The sequence below is a fragment of the Rhamphochromis sp. 'chilingali' genome (genome assembly GCF_963969265.1).
Source record: "Rhamphochromis sp. 'chilingali' genome assembly, chromosome: 17".
In the NCBI taxonomy this organism is placed as follows: domain Eukaryota; kingdom Metazoa; phylum Chordata; class Actinopteri; order Cichliformes; family Cichlidae; genus Rhamphochromis; species Rhamphochromis sp. 'chilingali'.
The window spans coordinates 22,165,705-22,185,743 of NC_137944.1; the positions used below are offsets into that span (position 1 = coordinate 22,165,705).

Consider the following 20,039-nt stretch of genomic DNA (forward strand, 5'->3'; position numbering starts at 1 on the left):
CCTAAATATTTTAGCCGTGTTTTCTCTTTCAGCCTCTGTCCTGGCAGCAGCCTTATGTTCCCGTCTTGGCGAGAGGAATGTTGGACTTCATAATGGCTCCCACTGCCTTTCTCATGGGCTGTCACATCAGTCATTTTGAAGAGGTTGCTGCAGTAAGTACAATGCTGTCGTTATCAGCGTTTAAACATTAGGCTTTTTGTGTCTACGTGTGCTTTTTTTTTTTTAAACCATAATGAGGGAGTACACTCTTGGTTTCCTTCCTTGCTGACAACAGATAGATCGTGGAAACCTTTCTTATCTAAGGAAGTGGTGTTTTAAATATTTGGGGATTTTAGCTTAAGCTTATAATAACCTTTACAGTAATTACTAGATGTGCATTGAAGAAAATAAATAATAAATTACAATTTTCTTTGTAAATTGTCTCAGTTGAGCTCACATACAGCATCCAACAATAGCTGTTTGTTCTCATCTGTATTCGTCTTTATTCAAGCTGAGTCCACATATTCTACAGAGGCAGTCTGTTTGTCAGACTGAGATCTTCTGTTAGGCTGGATTGTACTCTACTGTACCTATTGTACCTACAATATATGCGTCTGTTTGTGCTCATTTGTGGGAATAGGAGACAGAAGACCTCATTCTGGTGAACATCGATGATGGCAGCATTCAGACATCGTGGTGCGAAACAGTCGACCTGCCTGCTATCCCTCTGGTTGCAGCTGAGAGCTTTACATCAAGGTAACAAACATGTGCCTCAATGTAAAAGTAGACTGCTTAATAGATACTGTGACAATAAAAGGAACTATTATGCTTTTACTTATTTTGTGTACTCTTATAGTGTTGGTGCTCTTATTAGATTTCAGTAAGTTAGATCCGCAAATGTCAACACAATCCCTGTGAGCCAAGATTTTGTTTCTGACAGTTGTGTCAAGCTGACATCAGGTTGGCACTGAACAGGAAGCGTTGGCCAGGGGGCAGCCAATCAGAAGAAAGTAGAGAAAGAGGCCTTTAAGGAACGGCAGTTGAAACCATTTATTTCAGGCAGATGGACAGTATAAGATGAAAAAGGGCCTGTTGAGAATGTTAAGCTGCTCTAAAATAAGAATATGGAGTTGGAAATGGAGTGACCAGATCCCAACAAACTAAATATGCAGAAATTTGTGTGGGACAAAGTGGAACACATCAATAATGCTAAGAGGTATATTTAACTTAAAATACAATACAATAAATTCTACATGTTGGTGGCTTGTCATTTAGTAAGAACAGGATAAATATATTTTATTTCAAAGTCTCTTGCTAAGTAGATACAAGCTTTTTATCCTAATGAGTATGCATTAGGCTTGTTAACATTTTTCTGATTATAACAAAAAGCCTTCCCTTTACAAAAGTGCTTGTTCTGCAGAATCAGTCAAAATGTGGGACAGACACGAAATAAAAATTCTGTGCAGTCCAACATAAACAGCAACATCTGGTCACCCTAGCTAAAAATGAGCATAACACGTCTGTTTATAGAGAGAAGCATATATGTTCAAACTGAGGTTTGGCATGCAACTCTTTCAGCTCGAATCACACCAGCTTTTGAACTAAATGTTACAACTGCTGCCCTAAAAACTGCCTAAATCAAATTACAAAGGCAGTGAATTTTTAAATGAAGTCCTTTTTTTTTTTTTTTTTTAAATACATATTTGGGATGTGTGTATGTCTGTGTCTGTTTGCAGGGCAGAGAGTCTGCAGCTTCATTTTGACCTGGAGCTGTGCCATCTTGCAGCTGGAACCGATGCTAATGCTCTGCGATCTCAACGCAGAGACTGGCAGAGACGGCTCAACACACAGATACAAAATATCGCCCTAGAATTGGTGGTCAACATCTTCAGGTACAGCTTTGCAAATGTCATAGAAATAAATGATTACTATTACAAACTGAGTATATTTAAAATCATTTTATCACTCTCCCTCTCTTTCTTTGCTTCAATTCCATGTATATGGATGGTTTTGTCAGTGGGGTGCAGGACTTCCTAAGCCATGAACACAGGGTTTTTAACAGCGAGGAATTTCTGAGAACGAGGGAGCCAGCAGACCAGTTGTTTTACAAGAAGGTACACTCCCACCTCTACAAACTAAAAAAGCGCCCACTGGTAAACACAAAAACGCTAACTGCTCTTACGCGGTTCTCTTTGTTGCTATCTCAGGTATTAGAAACTCACATCTTCCACTCATTCCTGCGTGACCGGCTAAACAGGAAATGGGACACCTTCAGCCGGATGGAGCAGAACACACGTAATCTCATGCACAAGTATGATAAGAGCATGATGTCATCACTGGTTTCAGTGTGAATGTTAATCAGTTCCAACATTACACGTTTCGTCAAACAATCTCAGGTGGTAGCTCTCAAACAGGTACAGCAGGTGTCCACTGTCTTAGTGTAATTTACTTGTGAGTCATTACTCAGCATTTTCCTGTCTGTACTCCTTGCAACATACAGAGGCTGAAACTGAATCCAAGATTATCTCAGAGCTGCTCTACCTGTTAAACGAGCAGCAGCTGTTTTGGCAGTACATTATTAATATCATTAATTGTGGTTTTGGGGGGGAGTGACTCTGGGTGAGTTTGTAAAATGTAGATTTTTGCATTTTTTAACTGCTAAAGTGACCCACATGCTGTAAAATTTTGTGCAGATACCAGTGTATGAATAGCCTGTGTATGTAGTGCTTTTTAGTAATTTATTTAGCTTTTTGTGCCAGAGGGGGGAAAATAAATCACTATAAGTAAAGACTGTTTTAAAGTATTTCAGCACTTCACCACTCTCTTTGAATGAGGATCAGTCAAATCATACAAATTTTTGAAACTGGTCAAAAGGACCACAAAATTGATATAAAACAATAGTGAATGTCATCTTACATGGTAATACTGATCATTTATTTCAGTAAATTACATTTCACTGACTTCTTGTCTTGGTCAGACAATGTAAGTCTTATATAAATCTGCTTGGGGTTTTGACTATAAGGTGTGCATTTGGGGTTATAATATATAATAAATTAAAAAAGAGATTAAATGGTTCTTACTTGCTGCCCTAAAAATATAATCATTTAACAAAACAAGCGCACAAAGGTTAGGAACGAGAAGTTAGAGCTAAGGTGCTCATGACTCATGAAACTCATAATGAATAACCAGATTGAATGACTTTTGTTGCGGTCATGCATTTGTTCCAGTGCTGGTTGCAATTGACATTAAATCAGGATTTTCATTAGAATACTTTGCTTTGGAGATGTTTTTACTGTCATCGCATAACATGTCAGCTAGTTTGCTGACTTGGCCTCTGGGGATAACAAGCTTCCAGTGCAGGCAACAGATTTGTTGGCCAAAAATTCCTCTTCTGTCCTTGGTCATAATTTGCAAATTCATATAAATAGAAAATAAAACACCATAAAAGACAAATACATAGAATATGATTGACAGCTATGTCAGAATAGATTTTTAGCAAATGTAGTCCTTTTTTGCTGTTTTGCACATAGTATGCAACCAAAGCCAGCTGAAGCATGATTGGTCAGTAAAACTCAGACTTTTTTTGCATTCAGGTATTTGTTTATAGAGATTTTACAGTCATAAATGACATGTTAAAAATGCACGTTATCCTCTGTAAATAAATAGATTTGTCTGATTCAATTGCTTTCACCTGCTTGCTGTCATCACCAACCATAAAGAAAACACAATCTGTGCCTCAATCATTTTTCTATTCAGGAATCGTGGAATGACGGAGTCTCCCCGGCGTCCTCCCATGTCTGAGCTATCCAGGTCTGGCTACAGAACATACGGCAGCCCTGACAACAAGCTGAGCAAAAGGCTGGGAGCCAGCCTGCCAAATCTGGTGCAGTCTGTCAGTGAAACTTTACCCGTCATCAGTCCCAGAACAGTCTGCAGGAAGATGACACCTGATATTGGTCAGTCCCAGTTAAGGAAAAGTGAAAGTGATTTAGCCAAGTAGCAATCAGTTTCTAATTTTGTTTGTCTCCCTTCAGGTTTAAAGTCCCCCAAGAAAGCAGTGAAAGTTTTCCGTCTTCCAGAATTCCCTCCTCCGCTGGCCTACCACTATGTCCAAAACTATTATTCTGACATGATTGCTTCACTGGGGAAAGCTATTAATGCTACACCACCGGAAGAGTCTGCTCTACTGGCCAGGTACGAGAACGAAGAAACCTGAAATCTCATATAAAGTAGAAATTTATAAAAATGTACAAGGAAATAGGTTCACGTTTCTTCAATAAATTGTATTAATTTTTGGATGGATGGATGGATGTCTCTATTTAAGTCATTTTAACAATATCTGAACCTTATATAGTGTCAGATCCCTAACCATCTCATCTATTTCTCTGTTCAGGTACCATTATCTGCGTGGTTTGGTCAACACTGTGTCCAACAGGCGTCTTGATGCATTAGAGGACTTTCAGAGTCTGTACAAGACAGACTCTGATATTTTTCCCTCTCAGATGGTTAAGTCTTTAGTGGACTCCCTGCCAGAGTCTGAACGTTTACAGGTCAGTTCAGGTTGTCATGACTGTGTGTTTTACTCTCCCTGCAGATATAAACCCTGTTGCCTAGAACCATCTTAGTTAATTACATCTTTAGCCACTTAAACACAATATACTTGTGTTTCAGTCATCAGTCCCAGAACAGTCTGCAGGAAGATGACACCTGATATTGGTCAGTCCCAGTTAAGGAAAAGTGAAAGTGATTTACTTAAACACAATATACTTGTGTTTAAGTAACCATAGTTTTCTTCTTTCTTTACAAACTACCCTCAGTAAGATTGTGAGGTGTTAACAGCATCAAATATCATGTCAGCAACTCAGTTTCTCATCACAGGATAAGTAGGTGATTGCAGATTATTTTAACAATAATGACTTTCGGTGCAAAAAAGGGCAAGTCCACTGCTTCCGCCTCACCTTCTAGTCTAAATGAAGTCCATCTTAGTTGTTTGTGTGTAATCTTACTGACAGTTAAATAAACAAACAAAGGCCTCTGCCATAATGTTGAAATCTCCCGACAGGCGGATAGAAAGGCAGAACTCAAACGGCTTATCAGTCGGGTCAAAAGGGACCAGGAGCGGGAATGTGCGGGCCGTGGAAACGGGCACGAGGAAGGCGCCATAAAGAGATTCCAGCTGCCGACAAAATACATGCAGCTTGAGGAGTTTGTGAAATGTGTCCAGGAGTCTGGCATTGTTAAAGACCAAGGAACTATTCAGAGACTCTTTGATGCTCTAACTGTAGGTAGGTACTTATTTATTTGACCAATTACCCTAAAAGCTGTGAGAAGTCTCAGGTTTTTTTATTTGAATTACACATAATTTTCGGGGGGGGGGCGGAGCCTGCTTTGTACTCTCTCACTAAAGCATGTCAGAATTGGTAAATCACACATGCACACACTCACAGGATATTTCCTGTGTCCTTGTCCTTCTTCCTCTCTTTTTCCAAGCAAATATTTATTCTTCGGGTTAAACATTACCTCACTCTTTCTTGAAGGATTTGCTGTGCAGCTTTCAAGGCATAACCAGAGCTTCACTGGGCAGTCGTTGCCCTATGACCTCTTTTTATTTGCTGTTTACTTTTTGCACATACTCGAGGTGTTCTCAGTCGGAACAGAGGTGACTTTTTCAGTAAAAGAAGCATCAGTTCACAAGGTGCAAGTAGTTCCACAGTCCCTGATCTGACAACTTTCATGTTGGCTAAGATTTTTCTTGTGTTGGTTTTAGATATTAAAGCTTTGGCGTGTGTAGTAAAGATTTTCAGTTCCAGTAGTAATAATAATTTGGGAAAGAGTGTCACTAAAACATATGTGATTGGAAAAGAAGGAAGGAAGCTTACAGTGAGAACTTATCTTTGCCTGCACACTGGGATTTTGGAAAATGCCTTCTTTCTTTCTTTCTTTCTTTCTTTCTTTCTTTCTTCTTTTTTTTCTTTTTTTTCTGTCATAACATCCTGTTGGAGGTTGTGACAGGCTAATGTCAGGTTTTCCTTTCTACTTTCACTGCGGAGGATAAGATTCAGAGTCACATCAACAGGATTTGGATCTCCTTTTGCATTGTAAATGTATTATAATTACTGTTTCCTATTATAAGTTCCTGTTGTATAGTCACTTAAAAAAGTGGTGTTTATATAAAAATGACTACAACATAACACATGGTTATGTAGTAATTTTAGAACATGTTACGAAAGCGTTGATGTTAAATGAAAAAGGCAGTCAGGCGGTGACTGTGTGTGATTCAGTGGGTGAGAACATAGTTTCGTATCTCTCTGGGTGGTTGGTTGGGTGTGGGGGTGCACAGAGGTGATGCACTGTATGTGGCCATTGTTGGAGAACAGTAGGGATTGCAACTTGCAGTCGCTCACTCTGCAGGCATGCTTGGAAAGAGAAACAGAGCTGACTCAGAGAGTAAGCAGATGCCTGTTTATAATAATAATAATAATAATAATAATAATAATAATGGATTGGATTTATATAGCGCTTTTCAAGGCACCCAAAGCGCTTTATAATACCACTATTCATTCACACACTGGTGGAGGCAGCTACAGTTGTAGCCACAGCTGCCCTGGGGCAGACTGACAGAAGCGAGGCTGCCATATCGCGCCATCGGCCCCTCTGGCCAACACCAGTAGGCGGTAGGGTAAAGTGTCTTGCCCAAGGACACAACGACCAGGACAGAGAGCCCAGGGATCGAACCGGCGACCTTCCGGTTACAGATGCGATTCCCAACCCCCTGAGCCACGTTCGCCCCGACAGTTATGACAGTTTGTGACACAATTCTGGGTTTATGACAACTTAAAGACTTATTATTTTTATTAAATGATGTTTAAAATGAGGTTTTAAACTGTTTCAGACCAAGTAGGTCTGATACTTATATATCAGACCTACTATCCACAAACTCTCTTCAGTTGTTTTGAAAGTGTGTGTTTGTTTGATGCAGGTCATCAGAAGCAGGTCAGTCCAGATTTGTTCAAGGTTTTTTACACCATCTGGAAGGAGACTGAGGCTGAGGCACAAGAGGTCTGTACTGTACTTTACACTACTTTAAACAAATTACGATGGGAGAATTAACAGTGATTTGCGGTTCTGTGTAGATTATAATTTAAATTATAAACCTACTATTAAGTTTTGTTTCTGCAAATGGGGAAAAAGTGCCATTCTTTAAGTTAAAATTTCAGTTTATTTCCTTGAAATTCAAATAATTACAATTATTTTTAATTATTTTCTCAGATCTATGAGGTGGTAACTCAAAATTCTGAGATTAAAAACCTGAAATTTTGGACTTATGGATGACAAAAGATTCTTTCGTTTTTTCAGTGGCAGAAACCAGTTTCAATAGTTTACACTGTAGTTGAACAAATTGGCACTTTATGCAGGTTTTTGTGTTCGTTTGATCTGAAGGTTTGTCTGCCAACATCTGTTTTGGAGCACATTGAGGCCAACGAGTGCGTCTTCAAGGTGTCGTCTTCAGTAAAGACGAGCCGCGGAGTGGGGAAAATCGCCATGACTCAGCGACGGCTCTTCCTGCTCACGGATGGACGGCCAGGATACGTGGAGGTGGCACAGTACCGAGATTTAGATGTGAGATTAAAAGAAGAGAAATCCCGAGATACAAATACAGCTGTGCCCAGTAAGATAAGACTTGAAACGGCAATCTATAGTAGATGTTGTCTTTGTGTACTTTTGTTTTTTGTTTTAGGAAGTAAAGGTCTCCTCAGCTCCCTTCATGCTCCTGCGAATCCCAGGCCTGAAGCTTCGTGTCCGGGGAAGGAAGGAAACTTTTGAAGCTAATTTGAAAACGGAAACTGAGCTTTGGAACCTGATGGTCAAGGAGATGTGGGCCGGGCGCTTCACAGCTGACCAGCACAAGGTAAATCTGTGATGAAGAGGCTGTGTGGGTGTTGCTGTGAGGGAGCATAGAGGAAAATGATAAGCTTCATCAGGAAAATTTATTGAGTTACCTTGCTCGTTTATTATTCATACCTCGTGTTTATTCAGGCATCAGTTTGAGTGTGTGTCAGTTTCTGTGAGGGAGTGGTTGAAATTCCCTCAGTTATACATGAACACAAATAGGCACACTTGAACAAACACAGGGGGTTTCCTTTGTGAAACCAAAAGATGTAACTGTAAAATATCTGTCTGTCACATTTACCCCCCTCACTGTTGTTCTCTTCTCTTTATTTAAAATATTATCATTTCTCACTTCCTTTGATTGTCAGTTTCTATAGTCAGGCAGCCTGTGATGACTGTCCAACTTGTCTGACAGGATAAACATCTACAGCACTGCTTAGTCACATGTAAATCTTGTTTGATCGTTGATTATTTCAGTTGTAATTGCCTATATTTACAGCTTGTCCTATTTGTATATCATGTCAATATAAGTATTTTTGGGTGTGATAAGTTTATTGAGACCATAAATCTTTAGTAAACTAAGATATAGTCATTCTGAAAAAGAGTGACCATATATCTTTAATTTGACTTGATTTGATTGGTCAATGCATTATGAAGACTGAAATATATGTATGACCTCTGAGATGGATTGCCATTGCTGTATACGCCTTTTAAGTCTGAGAGTATGACTCATGATGACTATTTATCCTGGTATATTTTTTTTTCTCCTTTGTGACATCAGCATTTTTTTTTTCATTCATTTTTATTATAAAAAAAATCACTTAACCGCTGTTGTATGTATGTCTGGTCTGGTGATGGCATCTGGCTTATTGAGGTTGACCTTGAACATCAGTCAAAAGTACATTAGTGAGTGTTTACACCAGCTGAAATTGTATTCTACAAACTTTGTAAAAGTATAAGGATCGTAGCCATAAGCATTGCCTTCTAATGCTTGTTTTTTTTTTAAACAAAAAATTCTGTCTCTCTCTTTCTCTCAGGACCCCCAGTACATGCAGCAAGCTCTGACCAATGCCTTATTAATGGACGCAGTAGTGGGAAGTCTTCAGAGCAGCAAGGCTATCTATGCTGCTTCTAAGCTGGCTTACTTTGACCGCATCAAGATGGAAGGTAGAGAAAGATGTGCTTTGTTATGGTTATGGACATATTTGCGTAATAAAACTGTGCCCGTTTGGAAACTTTATGACTCATCGAGACTACAGTAATCTTTCACTTTGAGTTTGTGCTTTCATCACCTGGTTAAGGTTAGTTGCTTCTCTTTGCTTTGTCTCCAGTCCCAATGATGGTTCCCAAGACAACTGCAGAGATACTAAAGCACAAAATTAACCCTTCGCTGGAACTTGCTTCACCTCAGGCTGTGGATGTTCTTCTCTACACATCAGGTACACACACACACACACACACACACACACACACACACACACACACACACACACACACACACACACACACACACACACACACACACACACACACACACACAGCTTTTAAATGTGTCCCGTAAACGAGCAGTTTCTCCATCATTTCTCATCAACACTGTTACAACAAGTTTCAGCCTCTTCCCCTTTTTTATTGGTCATTGTGGGAGTCGATGATGTGATTGGCTCTTTGGAGCAGCAGAGCAATTTCCCAATCTAACTGTGACACTAACGCGCATGCACTGACATATATGTTGACTAATGCACAAAAAAAACCAACCTGGTGTTTATCTGTCATCACTGTGGCACACACTGACATAAAAAACATGCAGATGCAATAAAGTTCCTCAACCACACTTCCTCCCCAGTCTCATATTACAGTAAACAGCAAAAGGAGTTGCAAGATATTTAAAAACATGCTGGGAAGGAAACCTCTCCTCAATCTCTTAAATAAATGGTCATAAATATGTGGACTCTCTTCTTTTTATTGTGAGCTGTGAAATCATAGGAAAGCACAGGATAAGTGCTTTACATAGTGATTACAAAACTGCAGCGGGAATGGCTGTATGGGCTGTCTGGGTCCTGGGGAGGCCATGACTGAGGGTGTGCAAATGTTTTTTGTTTTTGTTTTATCAAGGTTTGCTTGAATTGCGTCGGCAGTGGGTCTGGGATCATTGTCATGCTGAAAAAGTAAGCTGGTAATATTTCAGGGTGTAAAAGTCTCATGGTACTTCTTTTCTCTCATAATTCTGTCAATTAAAAAAAAAAAAAAAGATTGCAGACTCTACTTCTTTCTAAAAGGAAGTATAAAGAACAGACACTGACACAAGTTATGAAGAAATGTAAGGACTGCAGAAGTAGGGCTGTTCGATATAACGATATATATTGGATAACGATATAAAAACGTCTATCGTCTATCGCCGAAAACGGCGGCCTTTACAACTTATGTCTAAAAATGTATAGTTTCATGCATCTGTTATACAGTCATTGGTTAAAACACTCGACTCCAGCTACATGACGCGCAGCTGGAAACACTTCCCGCAAGACGAGCTGCCCGAGATTCACATAATTTATAGAAAATGTTACATTTCTGTGATTTATATCGTTATCGGGACGATAGAATTCTTACATCGGGATATGAGATTTTGGCCATATCGCACAGCCCTATGCAGAAGGTTGGTTTTTTTTTAAGTAATTACCTTAGGGGTTTTTTTCTGTCCTAATTAGTTGTTGACTGTAAACAAGGGGAAGAGAGTTTGTGTAATAAAAGTCTCTGTCTGGACGTGACCTGTGGACTGTTGTTGGCTGGCGGCTTGATCCTGACAGGCCAAAGGGATGAGTGATTTGATGAGAATGCAGATCATTTTATGGCCTTCACAGTCACCTGATTTAAACACCTAAGAAGACACAGTAAACTGTGCGTTCCACCACACCGGAAAAACATTAAATAACATAGAATATCTTTTTTTTTTAAATGATATTCATCCTTATATTAGTGTAAAGCAATAGAAGAGTAACTGCCAAGGAAGTGAAACTATCTTCTTGTAGTTTGTGGTTTATTTATTTCTTTTCTTCCTTTAATATGTCACCTATGAATTGTGGTTATTATTTGTGGCCTTTGTTGTTTAGTGCATCCTTGATTTTTATCCTGGGGCACCGACAGCCTGGCACATTATATGGCAGGAAGACCGTGAGTGAAAAGCTTTAAAAAAAGATCCACAGAGCCATTCAGTGGCCTTCAGCAGGCAGCCATCTGGGTCCACTTAAATACATGCTGGTGGCAGACTAACCCCTGCCACTAGCACAGTCACACTCAGTGATCCACACATTAACAAACACATTTCAGTTCTTCTGTAGCAGTCTGCTGCTCTTTGGGATTTCTGCTGGTGAAAAAGAACAAATCTGGCCATTCAGGTCCTCCCTCCCCGGCCCTCTCGGACTCTTTCTCCCTCTCCGGTTTGAATATAGGTCACTGAATTGAGTTCCTGGCACAGATCCGGTTCACACCCCCTCTCCTCTCCCCTCTGTTCTCACCACACTTTTTTCTTTTTCTAACTTTTTCACTTCATAAGTCCTCTTACCTTCTGTTCCACTGCCCTTTTCTGCTCCTTGAAGTAAAAACACAGGATGTTACTTTTTTTTTCTTCTCCATGAGCTGGGGCATTTTTTAAAAGTGCTGAATCCGTTGGGAGAAATCTGACCGTTGGTTTGGTTGGGTGGAGTCGAGCTGCAAAATAACATTGACATGAAGTGCTTCCCTTCACACTGCTGGAAGAAAACTCCTAAGTAGCCTCTGGAGTAGAAGACAGAAATCTGTATAAGTAATATTCACTGCAGGCCAAGTGTAATGATAGGGTGTTGAGAAATAACTGATAAAGTGTGTGTGTGTGTGTGTGTGTGTGTGTGTGTGTGTGTGTGTGTGTGTGTGTGTGTGTGTGTGTTCTATTTCAGGTCAACTATGGGTATCGGTAAATAAGGGGAAGGTGATGGTGTTTGATGCCTCCAGCTGGTCCCTCACACACACCTGCCATGTTGGGAATGCTAGACTGGTGAGAGGAACACATGAAACGAATAATCAGGCTCAGACTGCTCTAAATGATTGTTTCCAGACATTTTTACTTAACGTCTGGTGCATGACTCCGGTTATCAGTGCAAAAACTCCACCCATCTGCCGTTCAAAACTTTATTTCGAAGGAGCAACCAATCAGAAGAAAGCTAAAACATCTTGTTTAAGACAACGAATGAAATAGATTTTTTTTTAAACTGTAAACTTTAGAACTACAACAGTTAAGCTCTAATGTAAATGTCAATACAATATGGAGCTGGAAATGAACATTGCAGGTCCACTCTTAACACAGTTACAATTTTATTTTTATTCATGAAAATATTTGTATTCAGTTATATGGGTTGGCTGATGCCTGTCCCAGATGTGACAAGGCAAAAAGGAGGGGTACGCTATGGACACGTTGCTTGACTAAGGGCTAAAACACACAGGCAGTCAGGCATTCCTGACCAGATTCATACATGGAGTCACCAGTTAGCCTAACCTGCATGTCTTTGGATTGTGGGAGGAGGCTGGAGTATTGGAGGGAGAGGGAAAACTTTCCAACTCCACACAGTTCAAATCCACTGACCAGTTGTGTCAGTGGATTTGAACCTGGGACTGTCTTGCTGTGATATAACAGTGCCATAGACTGCACTACTGTGCTATGCATGAAAATCAAAAGAAAAGACCCAAAAAAGCAGTAGTAAATATTCAAATTTGATCCTTTCACACAGTTAAGCCTCTACATGTTAAACTGGCTTCTCTAAACCTCTGCTAGTAGTCTTTTTTCCACCACTAAATAAAAACACCTGGCCAGATGGTTGCTCATCGCTGAACTAAATCAGCAGATAAGCACACCACAGACATCAGGTACATATTAAGTATATATATTAAGTGGTTTTTGTTTCTCCTTCTCTGGCTTCACTTCAAACATTATCTTTCAAAATGAAATCTCATGTTTGTAGGGAATCCATGGTGTGTTTTGAATAGTTTACATTCCCTCAAAGAACAAAGCATTTTCCAGTGATAGCTGGCTGGAGGGTTGAAAGCACCAGCCAGTGGTCGAGCTTCATAAACATTTTCTCCAGGAGAAAGGATTTGTGAGGTTTTAAGACACTTCTTAAGTCTAACCCTTACTTCAACTGTGCAGTTCAGTTACATGAAATATGTTGGAAGTGTGAGACAGAGATGGGCGGAGTATGTGTTTTCACTTATAAAACACTGGCATGACGATTTCTAACTTTCACCAGCAGCGTGAAAACAGCTGTTGAGAAAATATCATGAAATTATTGTAGACAAAGTAATTTAAACATTTTTTCTATTGATAATTTTTAGCTGTAACTTCCAAGTCTATTTGCACATTCTGTAACACAGAGGTACTTGATATTAGAAGTAATGTTTGTCAGGTAGTGTTTCAGTAGTTTATTAGAACAATTTTGCCGCCTAGTGGACATGCTGAGTATTGCGTCCTGCATGAAGCTCTTAGCAGCTCAGCTGGAAGAGCTTCTGACATTTAAAAATATGCAAAGACACCTGCTGTGGCGACCCCATTGTGAATGTGGGAGCAGCTGAAAGGAGCTTTAGAATTAATTGACTGAGTTGTTGGTTTTTTTGTTACCCAGGTAGAAGATTTTGAAGATCCAGGTAAAAAATGTGTAAAGCTGTAATACCTGCGGACTCGTGCTCAGAAACATGTTTCTGGTTTCAGAACTGCATGTTGGAGGTTGACAAAGATCAGGTGTGGATGGGCTCCGAGGACTCAGTGATCTACATCATCAGCATAGTGGCCATGGTGTGTAACAGACAGCTGACTGAGCACAGGGCAGAGGTCACAGGACTGGCGGTCGACAAAGACAAATACAGGTAACGCAGAACAACAGCCACAACAAAAATACACAATCACCCCCCCCCCAACTCGGGCCGCACTGCCTCACTGCCCTCACATCACATACCGAACACACCTTCCCAGATTTTCTGCTAAAGCTGCAAATTGTCTCCTCTCTCATTCTAATGTGCTGTTCTTGCTGTCACTCTGCTGTTTCGACCCTTAAACCTCCAGTATTCTCATGGAGGCTTTATAAAGAAGTTTATTCATCACTGCCAATATGATATGTATGAGTACCAACTTCTGATCGAGGGAACACCCAGTTTCTGTTTGTGTATTCTAATCAAACAGTTAATAATTTCAGTTATAAATTCGCAGTTTAAAGAAATGAACTTTGAAACAGAAAGTTAAGAAAAACAGCAAATAAGCCATCAGCAATATAAAAGCATTCAATTTGTTTGATGAATTTCTTGAACTTGTATACTATTCTTATTCAGATGAATAACAATATCATAAGTCGACTGGTTGTTTCAGCAGTATTATCATTATTGTTAGGTAATTAAAGTTGTATTCAAGGAATGGAAATGTTTGTGATTAATCCACTCTGTTCTTGAAATGTACATTAAAAATAATCTTACCAGCCTGCTTTGTTCTTCAGCCAAAAGGTGGCATACTCCTGCAGTGCAGAGGGGACAGTCATGGCGTGGGATGTCTCCACATTGCAGGTTGGTTTAATATCAACCATTGTTCACACCTGTTTGCATTTCTCTTTCAGCTTGTTTGACTTTTCCTTTTCCTTCAGGTGAAGAAGCACTTCCGCCTCTCCTGCAGCCGTCTGCAGTCCATTTACAGCTGCAGCGGCACGCTTTGGTGTTGTAAGTTTCCTTCACACTGGACAGTTGGAAAAATGGAAAATCTGAGACTTTGATGATGTAAAGTGAATACCCTCTCTTTCCGTCTTTCCCTCTGGTCTGGTTTAAGGCTCCAGAGACAGGATAATGGAGGTGTGGAGGAATGGTTCATTAAAACGTTGCATGAATTTACCAGAACAACAAAAAGGCTCCACAACTACTTTCAGCTGTGCTCTGATCTTACCAGAGGTACAAACACACATTTTGCTCTTAATATTGTTTTCCTTTAATAAATGTATTTTCATTTTGTAAGAGTGACCCCGTTTCACCTGATGTGTTTGTGTCAGCGGGAGGAAATGTGGAGTGTGTGTGCAGATTCTGGAGAGGTGTCTATTTGGCACATTAAAGACTGCAGCAAACCGTTCCACCGCATCACCCTACAGGACTGCACCGGATGCTACTGCATAATTAAAGTTAAAAACCAGGTTAATACACACACGCACGCACACGTACAGAGCAATATGGAAAATATTCTTATTTTTATGGTTGATGTTAATATGATAATCAGTGAGTCTCAGAAGTGCTAATTTTTCACATTTGAACATTCAAAATACAATGTTTTTGTTTTATTTTTATTTGTTTTAGTCCTTCTTTAATTTGTTAAATTCTAAGAGAAGTTAACTAGTTGCAATAGGAGCTTAGGGGAGAGTGGGGCAATGTAAGAAATCTTTCAGTGAAGTTAACCTTTCAATCATGAATACAACACAAGAATAAAATGGGTATAATGCGGCTTCAGGATCTTAGTTGTTATTCAAACCATAGCAGCAGAAGCAGATCATTAAAAACAATATAAGGCACAGATAAAGGGGTCCTTCAGTCTACTTGCCCTTATGAGGAGCAAAGCTCCATCCACACAAAGCCCCCATCCATTCACCATAAAAAGTTAATGACATTCAGCGACTTCAAGTTTATTTTTAGAAAGAGGGGCAATACATATTAATGAACATTTTAACAAATGTAAATATGCCAGATTATAGCCTTGGGCTAATTTCCATCTGCAGACCCTCTGGCAGGTTGGTGTTAAACACAAGTTAGTAAAAACATACAGAGACACTATTTACAGGTCATGTGACAAGGACAAAAACAGTGATCACATTATACTAGAACAAACAATGACAAGGAGAGTGGACACAGAGGACAGTATAGATAACAATAACGGAAACACATCAATTATATTGCACAAACCCAGTATTGTATATGCCCTGACCGTCGTGATATTGCGTTCACCCATTGCACTAACAGTTGTTTCCCTTTTTGTAATACACTAACTCTTTTTCCCGTCCAATATAAAACATGATTATTAAACATGATTACATGTTTGTGTGTCCCTCAGCCGCCCTTTTAAGTGACTCTTAAAGATGGGTAGACTTGTACTTTCCCTCACTGACAGTGGAAGACTATTCCAGAAGCTCACTCCCTGATATGACAGAGCATTCTGTGAAAAGGTGGTCCGCCTGAATGCCAGTTCACAATCACCTCTAACAGTGGCTCGAGTCAGTCGAGACCCGGCAACACTGCTAGACTTTTGTTTAATAAAATCACTCATTGGTGGAGGCGCCAGACCATATATAACTTTGTATATTAGACAGGCAGATATAATTTGAAATTAGTAAAATTTAAAAACTTGTATTTTTCTAAAATTTGACAATGGTGATATGAAAAAGGTTTTTTTTTATCTAATATTTTCAATGCTCTTTTGTAGCACACTTCAATTGGCCCAGTAGCAGCAGAGCTCGTATAGGACCAACTTGTAATACAATATTCAATATGAGCCAGTATCATTGAGTGCAGGAATGTAATCGCTGCTGTGTCTGTTAATGATGTGCGGATATGTCTAAAGTTCTGTATATTAACATTTACAGTTTTCACTACTTTTTTTTAATGTGTTTTTTAAAGGATAATTTAGAGTCTAGTAGCACTCCCAAGTACTTAAATTCCTCAACATTAATTAATGTTAATTAATTCTTGTGCACCTTTGATCATTGTATTGGTGCACGACAGTTTCAGCTAAGCTTTAGCTGTCAGACTGTCGGCCTCACATTTGACTCTGGAATACTTTGGCATACACAGAATTTTGTGGTCAGCTGCAAAGACTGCAAGGTACCCAAGTCCTGGCGATGCAAAACAAGCCCAAATCACCATGTTTCACAGTTGGTATGAGGTGTCTGTGCTCACATGCTGTGTTTAGTTTTCACCTGTGCATTATAGCTAAGCGCCTCCACTTTGGTCTCAGCTGTGACACGTGATGTCACATGTTATCTAAGACTGCTCCTTTGCTAGCAAAAACTGAAAAATTAGTGTATAATTCTTTAGGATGAATTTGGCCCCACCTGCTCATCTTACCCCACTTTCCCCCGGTTGTTAACGAATGTTAATCTTAACTGATGCTTGAGAAACTATTTGACATTTAACCAAATTAACTAACCTCTTTGCTGTGTAGGTGTGGGTTGGCGGCATGGGTCGCAGTTCAACCAAAGGGAAGGTTTACATCCTGGACACAGAGCGGTACCAGGTCCTGAAGGAGCTTCACGGCCATACCGACAAAGTGACAGGGCTGTGCTCAGCTGAGGACCGCTACGTCCTCAGTGGAGCTGGAAAACATGATGGGAAGATCGCCATCTGGAAGGTGGAGTAAAGAGGCAGAAGGACTGAAATGATGTTTTATAGTCAGAGTGCAAGTTCTCACTGAATTCCCTCTGTTCAAACAAATCCTGGATAATGAAGGGAAGATCCATATTTGGAAAGCACAGCAAGGAGAAAAGCAATCTGCATCACCGGGATATGAAGGAATGCAAAGAAGCTCAAAGTCTACATGAAGTATGACCAACCCGGGCAGCTTCTCCTGTCTTCTATGAAGTTAAGATTAGAAATACTAACAGAACTTATTTTATCATTTAATGAAGGAAAACTCAAGACTGAAAGAGGGAAAGTGAGCTCATGTTCTGCTGGATAATTTTTCAATCCAAAATGCATCAAAGTTCACTTTAATGAAGGTTTTGAACACATTTAGTGTTTATGTAAGTGCGAACACACATGTGGTAACAGCGTGTGACTGAGCCATACCTCCAACCGTGTTTTTGACGTTAGTGTCTGCAGCTCAGAGGAGTCAGAATACCCCGAAAACAAAACTGCGGTTGAAGATTTCACCATCACAGTGGGAAAGCCCCGATAGAAGATTATTTTGATGAAGGGGATGCTTTAATGGACAGGAAATATGATGATACGCAATGGTGGGAACTGGGCTTAAACTTGATCGACACTCAGGTGTGGGTCAGAGGATCTGCAGCAGCTGGAATATGTTTGAACAGGTAATAAAATAGGGGCTAACTGTACAGTATGTCAACAGTAAGAGATATTTTTCCATTGTTGGACAAAGTTTTTCCTTTAATTTTTTTTTTTTTAAATCTTTGTGAAGGAAGTTATGTATTTGTAGTTTTTCCCTCTATCAGGAGGATTATGTAGAAACCAACTGGCCAATTTCCCATAAAATTGCCAAGCAGGTGGAGTATGGGTAAATGAAGGAACCATTTTATTGTTTTCTGGGTTTTTAACACTATGTAGCCACTTGAAAGTCAGAGTTGCACATGTTTGTGACAAATTACAAAGGAGTTAGCATTGGGTTTCTTTGGATCAAGCTGAAAAAATCTATCACATTAGATTTTCCCCGTAAACTTTATCCAGAATTCACACAAGTGGACTGCAAACCAAGCTTTACCAAAGTCATTGTATAGATTTTTTTTCTTTTCCAAAGATTTTCAGTCTATTATAGCCAATCAAAACCAACGACAAATAGGAAGTTGTGTCACGATGCTGCATCGTTTTGATCTACAGGTTGAACTTGACATACAAACTTGGACTTCAGCATTAGACCTCGAGCATGCTCAGTGTACAGAGGCATCTAGTCTGTTTATTTTCAGAGCAGTTTAACAGTTTTCTCTTTGGCAGGCTGCTGTTCAAGAAGATTAACCAACCGAAAGGTCAAAATTCCTGTTCACGCGGTGCCTTACAGATATTAAACATTCAGATATTTATTAGGTTAAATCAAAACCAGAGGCTATAAAATGTTTCACGCATGTTATAATATATTTATATTTTGTGATTTTAAGATGGCTTTCAACTCGGTGTTGTTTTAATAGTAGCATTATTTATATTAACTTAGTGGAACTGGAGAAAGTGTCTCACACATAGAGAACATTAAGAGTTTTAAGCGTTTATTAAGTGTATTATAAAACTAAAGCCAACTTCATCATCAGTGGTTCTGGTTCACAGAACTATTTTTACATTTTGTCATCTGAGGTTCAAACTGAAGGTTAAACTTGTCCTTTACTCTTGTATTTATACTCTGTATATAACTGCGACACATGACGATGTTGTAAATTAAACGAATGACAACTCAGCCATTGTATTTATACCTTTGCAACCTTTGCTTTTGCACAAGCATGAAAATGTACATATTCTCTTTTTTTCTTTTTCTTTTTTTTAAAACTGACAGTCAGTACACTTATTAAAGGAAACCTCAAGTCTGTTTTTATTCTCAGCAAACCGAAGCTTCAGTGTACTTTCTGCTCAGTTAGAAGGATGGTTCACAGGATGGACAACAATAAATACTTAATGAAAAAACAATTTAAGACTCCTCTGACTTTGCGTCTTTCTTTTGAACTAAATCCAAATAATAAAAAATGCTGTTTGCTGATCAATCCTGAGTGGTTTCTCGGACTCACAAACTATTGCTCTATTAGTTCAGTTGGCTTTGTCGTCTAACCAGTGTAATGATTTGTTACTGCGCAAATCTCGACCTGCATACTGTTTGCAAAACTGTTTATTTTGCACTTTCTAGAGTTCGTCAGAAGAGGGCGCAATTTGATACCAAGTTCATATTGGGTAAAGCCTGAGGCTTGATGAAGTGGAGGTTCATAGTTTAGAGTTAGCGACATTAACACAGTTCAGACACACATAACCTGCTTGTTTCCCCTGTGAACTAATAATTGCTTGTAAAACGTTTGAAATCAGTATAAATGACATTTTAATTTTCAATCACCAATTTAAGTTGTTTTACTTGGAGTAGAATTTATTTTTATTTCAATAAATATAAACTCATCACACTGACAAACATGCAACTAGCAACTATTACCCCAAGATTAAAAGAATAAAAACCGGTTGATAATTTCAGGTCTGCAGTGTAAAACTGTTCAGAAAACAAAGAGGCTATTTGACTCCTGGCTCAATCCCTGCTTAGGCTGCAGGGTGGGAGACCTGCAGTAACAAAGGTACAGCAGACTGGGTCCACCCTGCTCAAGTGTCCTTGAGCAAAACACTGAATCCCTGCAAGGCTGCTGTTATGTGAATGACCTCCCTGTGGAGTTTGCCAAGGTGTTTTTACAACGAGGCTTCTCTGAAAATCCTTTCTAATACTC

At 39.4% G+C, this 20,039-nt stretch overlaps 1 protein-coding gene across 1 annotated transcript in view; it reads left to right on the top strand.

Annotated features, from left to right (window-relative positions):
* Positions 1 to 19,248, top strand: part of dennd3a (DENN/MADD domain containing 3a) — a 32,886-nt gene extending 13,638 nt beyond the window's left edge. Inside the window, exons 10-30 of the mRNA XM_080862416.1 lie at positions 33 to 152; positions 620 to 735; positions 1,716 to 1,871; positions 1,997 to 2,093; positions 2,187 to 2,290; positions 3,736 to 3,935; positions 4,014 to 4,173; positions 4,373 to 4,529; positions 5,042 to 5,264; positions 6,959 to 7,038; positions 7,420 to 7,599; positions 7,718 to 7,888; positions 8,907 to 9,036; positions 9,201 to 9,308; positions 11,796 to 11,893; positions 13,598 to 13,752; positions 14,373 to 14,439; positions 14,517 to 14,589; positions 14,696 to 14,814; positions 14,913 to 15,050; positions 17,066 to 19,248. Of these exons, the coding sequence (XP_080718542.1) occupies positions 33 to 152; positions 620 to 735; positions 1,716 to 1,871; positions 1,997 to 2,093; positions 2,187 to 2,290; positions 3,736 to 3,935; positions 4,014 to 4,173; positions 4,373 to 4,529; positions 5,042 to 5,264; positions 6,959 to 7,038; positions 7,420 to 7,599; positions 7,718 to 7,888; positions 8,907 to 9,036; positions 9,201 to 9,308; positions 11,796 to 11,893; positions 13,598 to 13,752; positions 14,373 to 14,439; positions 14,517 to 14,589; positions 14,696 to 14,814; positions 14,913 to 15,050; positions 17,066 to 17,260 (2,847 nt within the window). The 3' untranslated portion in view covers positions 17,261 to 19,248. The remainder of the gene's footprint in view (positions 1 to 32; positions 153 to 619; positions 736 to 1,715; positions 1,872 to 1,996; positions 2,094 to 2,186; positions 2,291 to 3,735; positions 3,936 to 4,013; positions 4,174 to 4,372; positions 4,530 to 5,041; positions 5,265 to 6,958; positions 7,039 to 7,419; positions 7,600 to 7,717; positions 7,889 to 8,906; positions 9,037 to 9,200; positions 9,309 to 11,795; positions 11,894 to 13,597; positions 13,753 to 14,372; positions 14,440 to 14,516; positions 14,590 to 14,695; positions 14,815 to 14,912; positions 15,051 to 17,065) is intronic.
* The last annotated feature ends 791 nt before the right edge of the window (positions 19,249 to 20,039 follow it).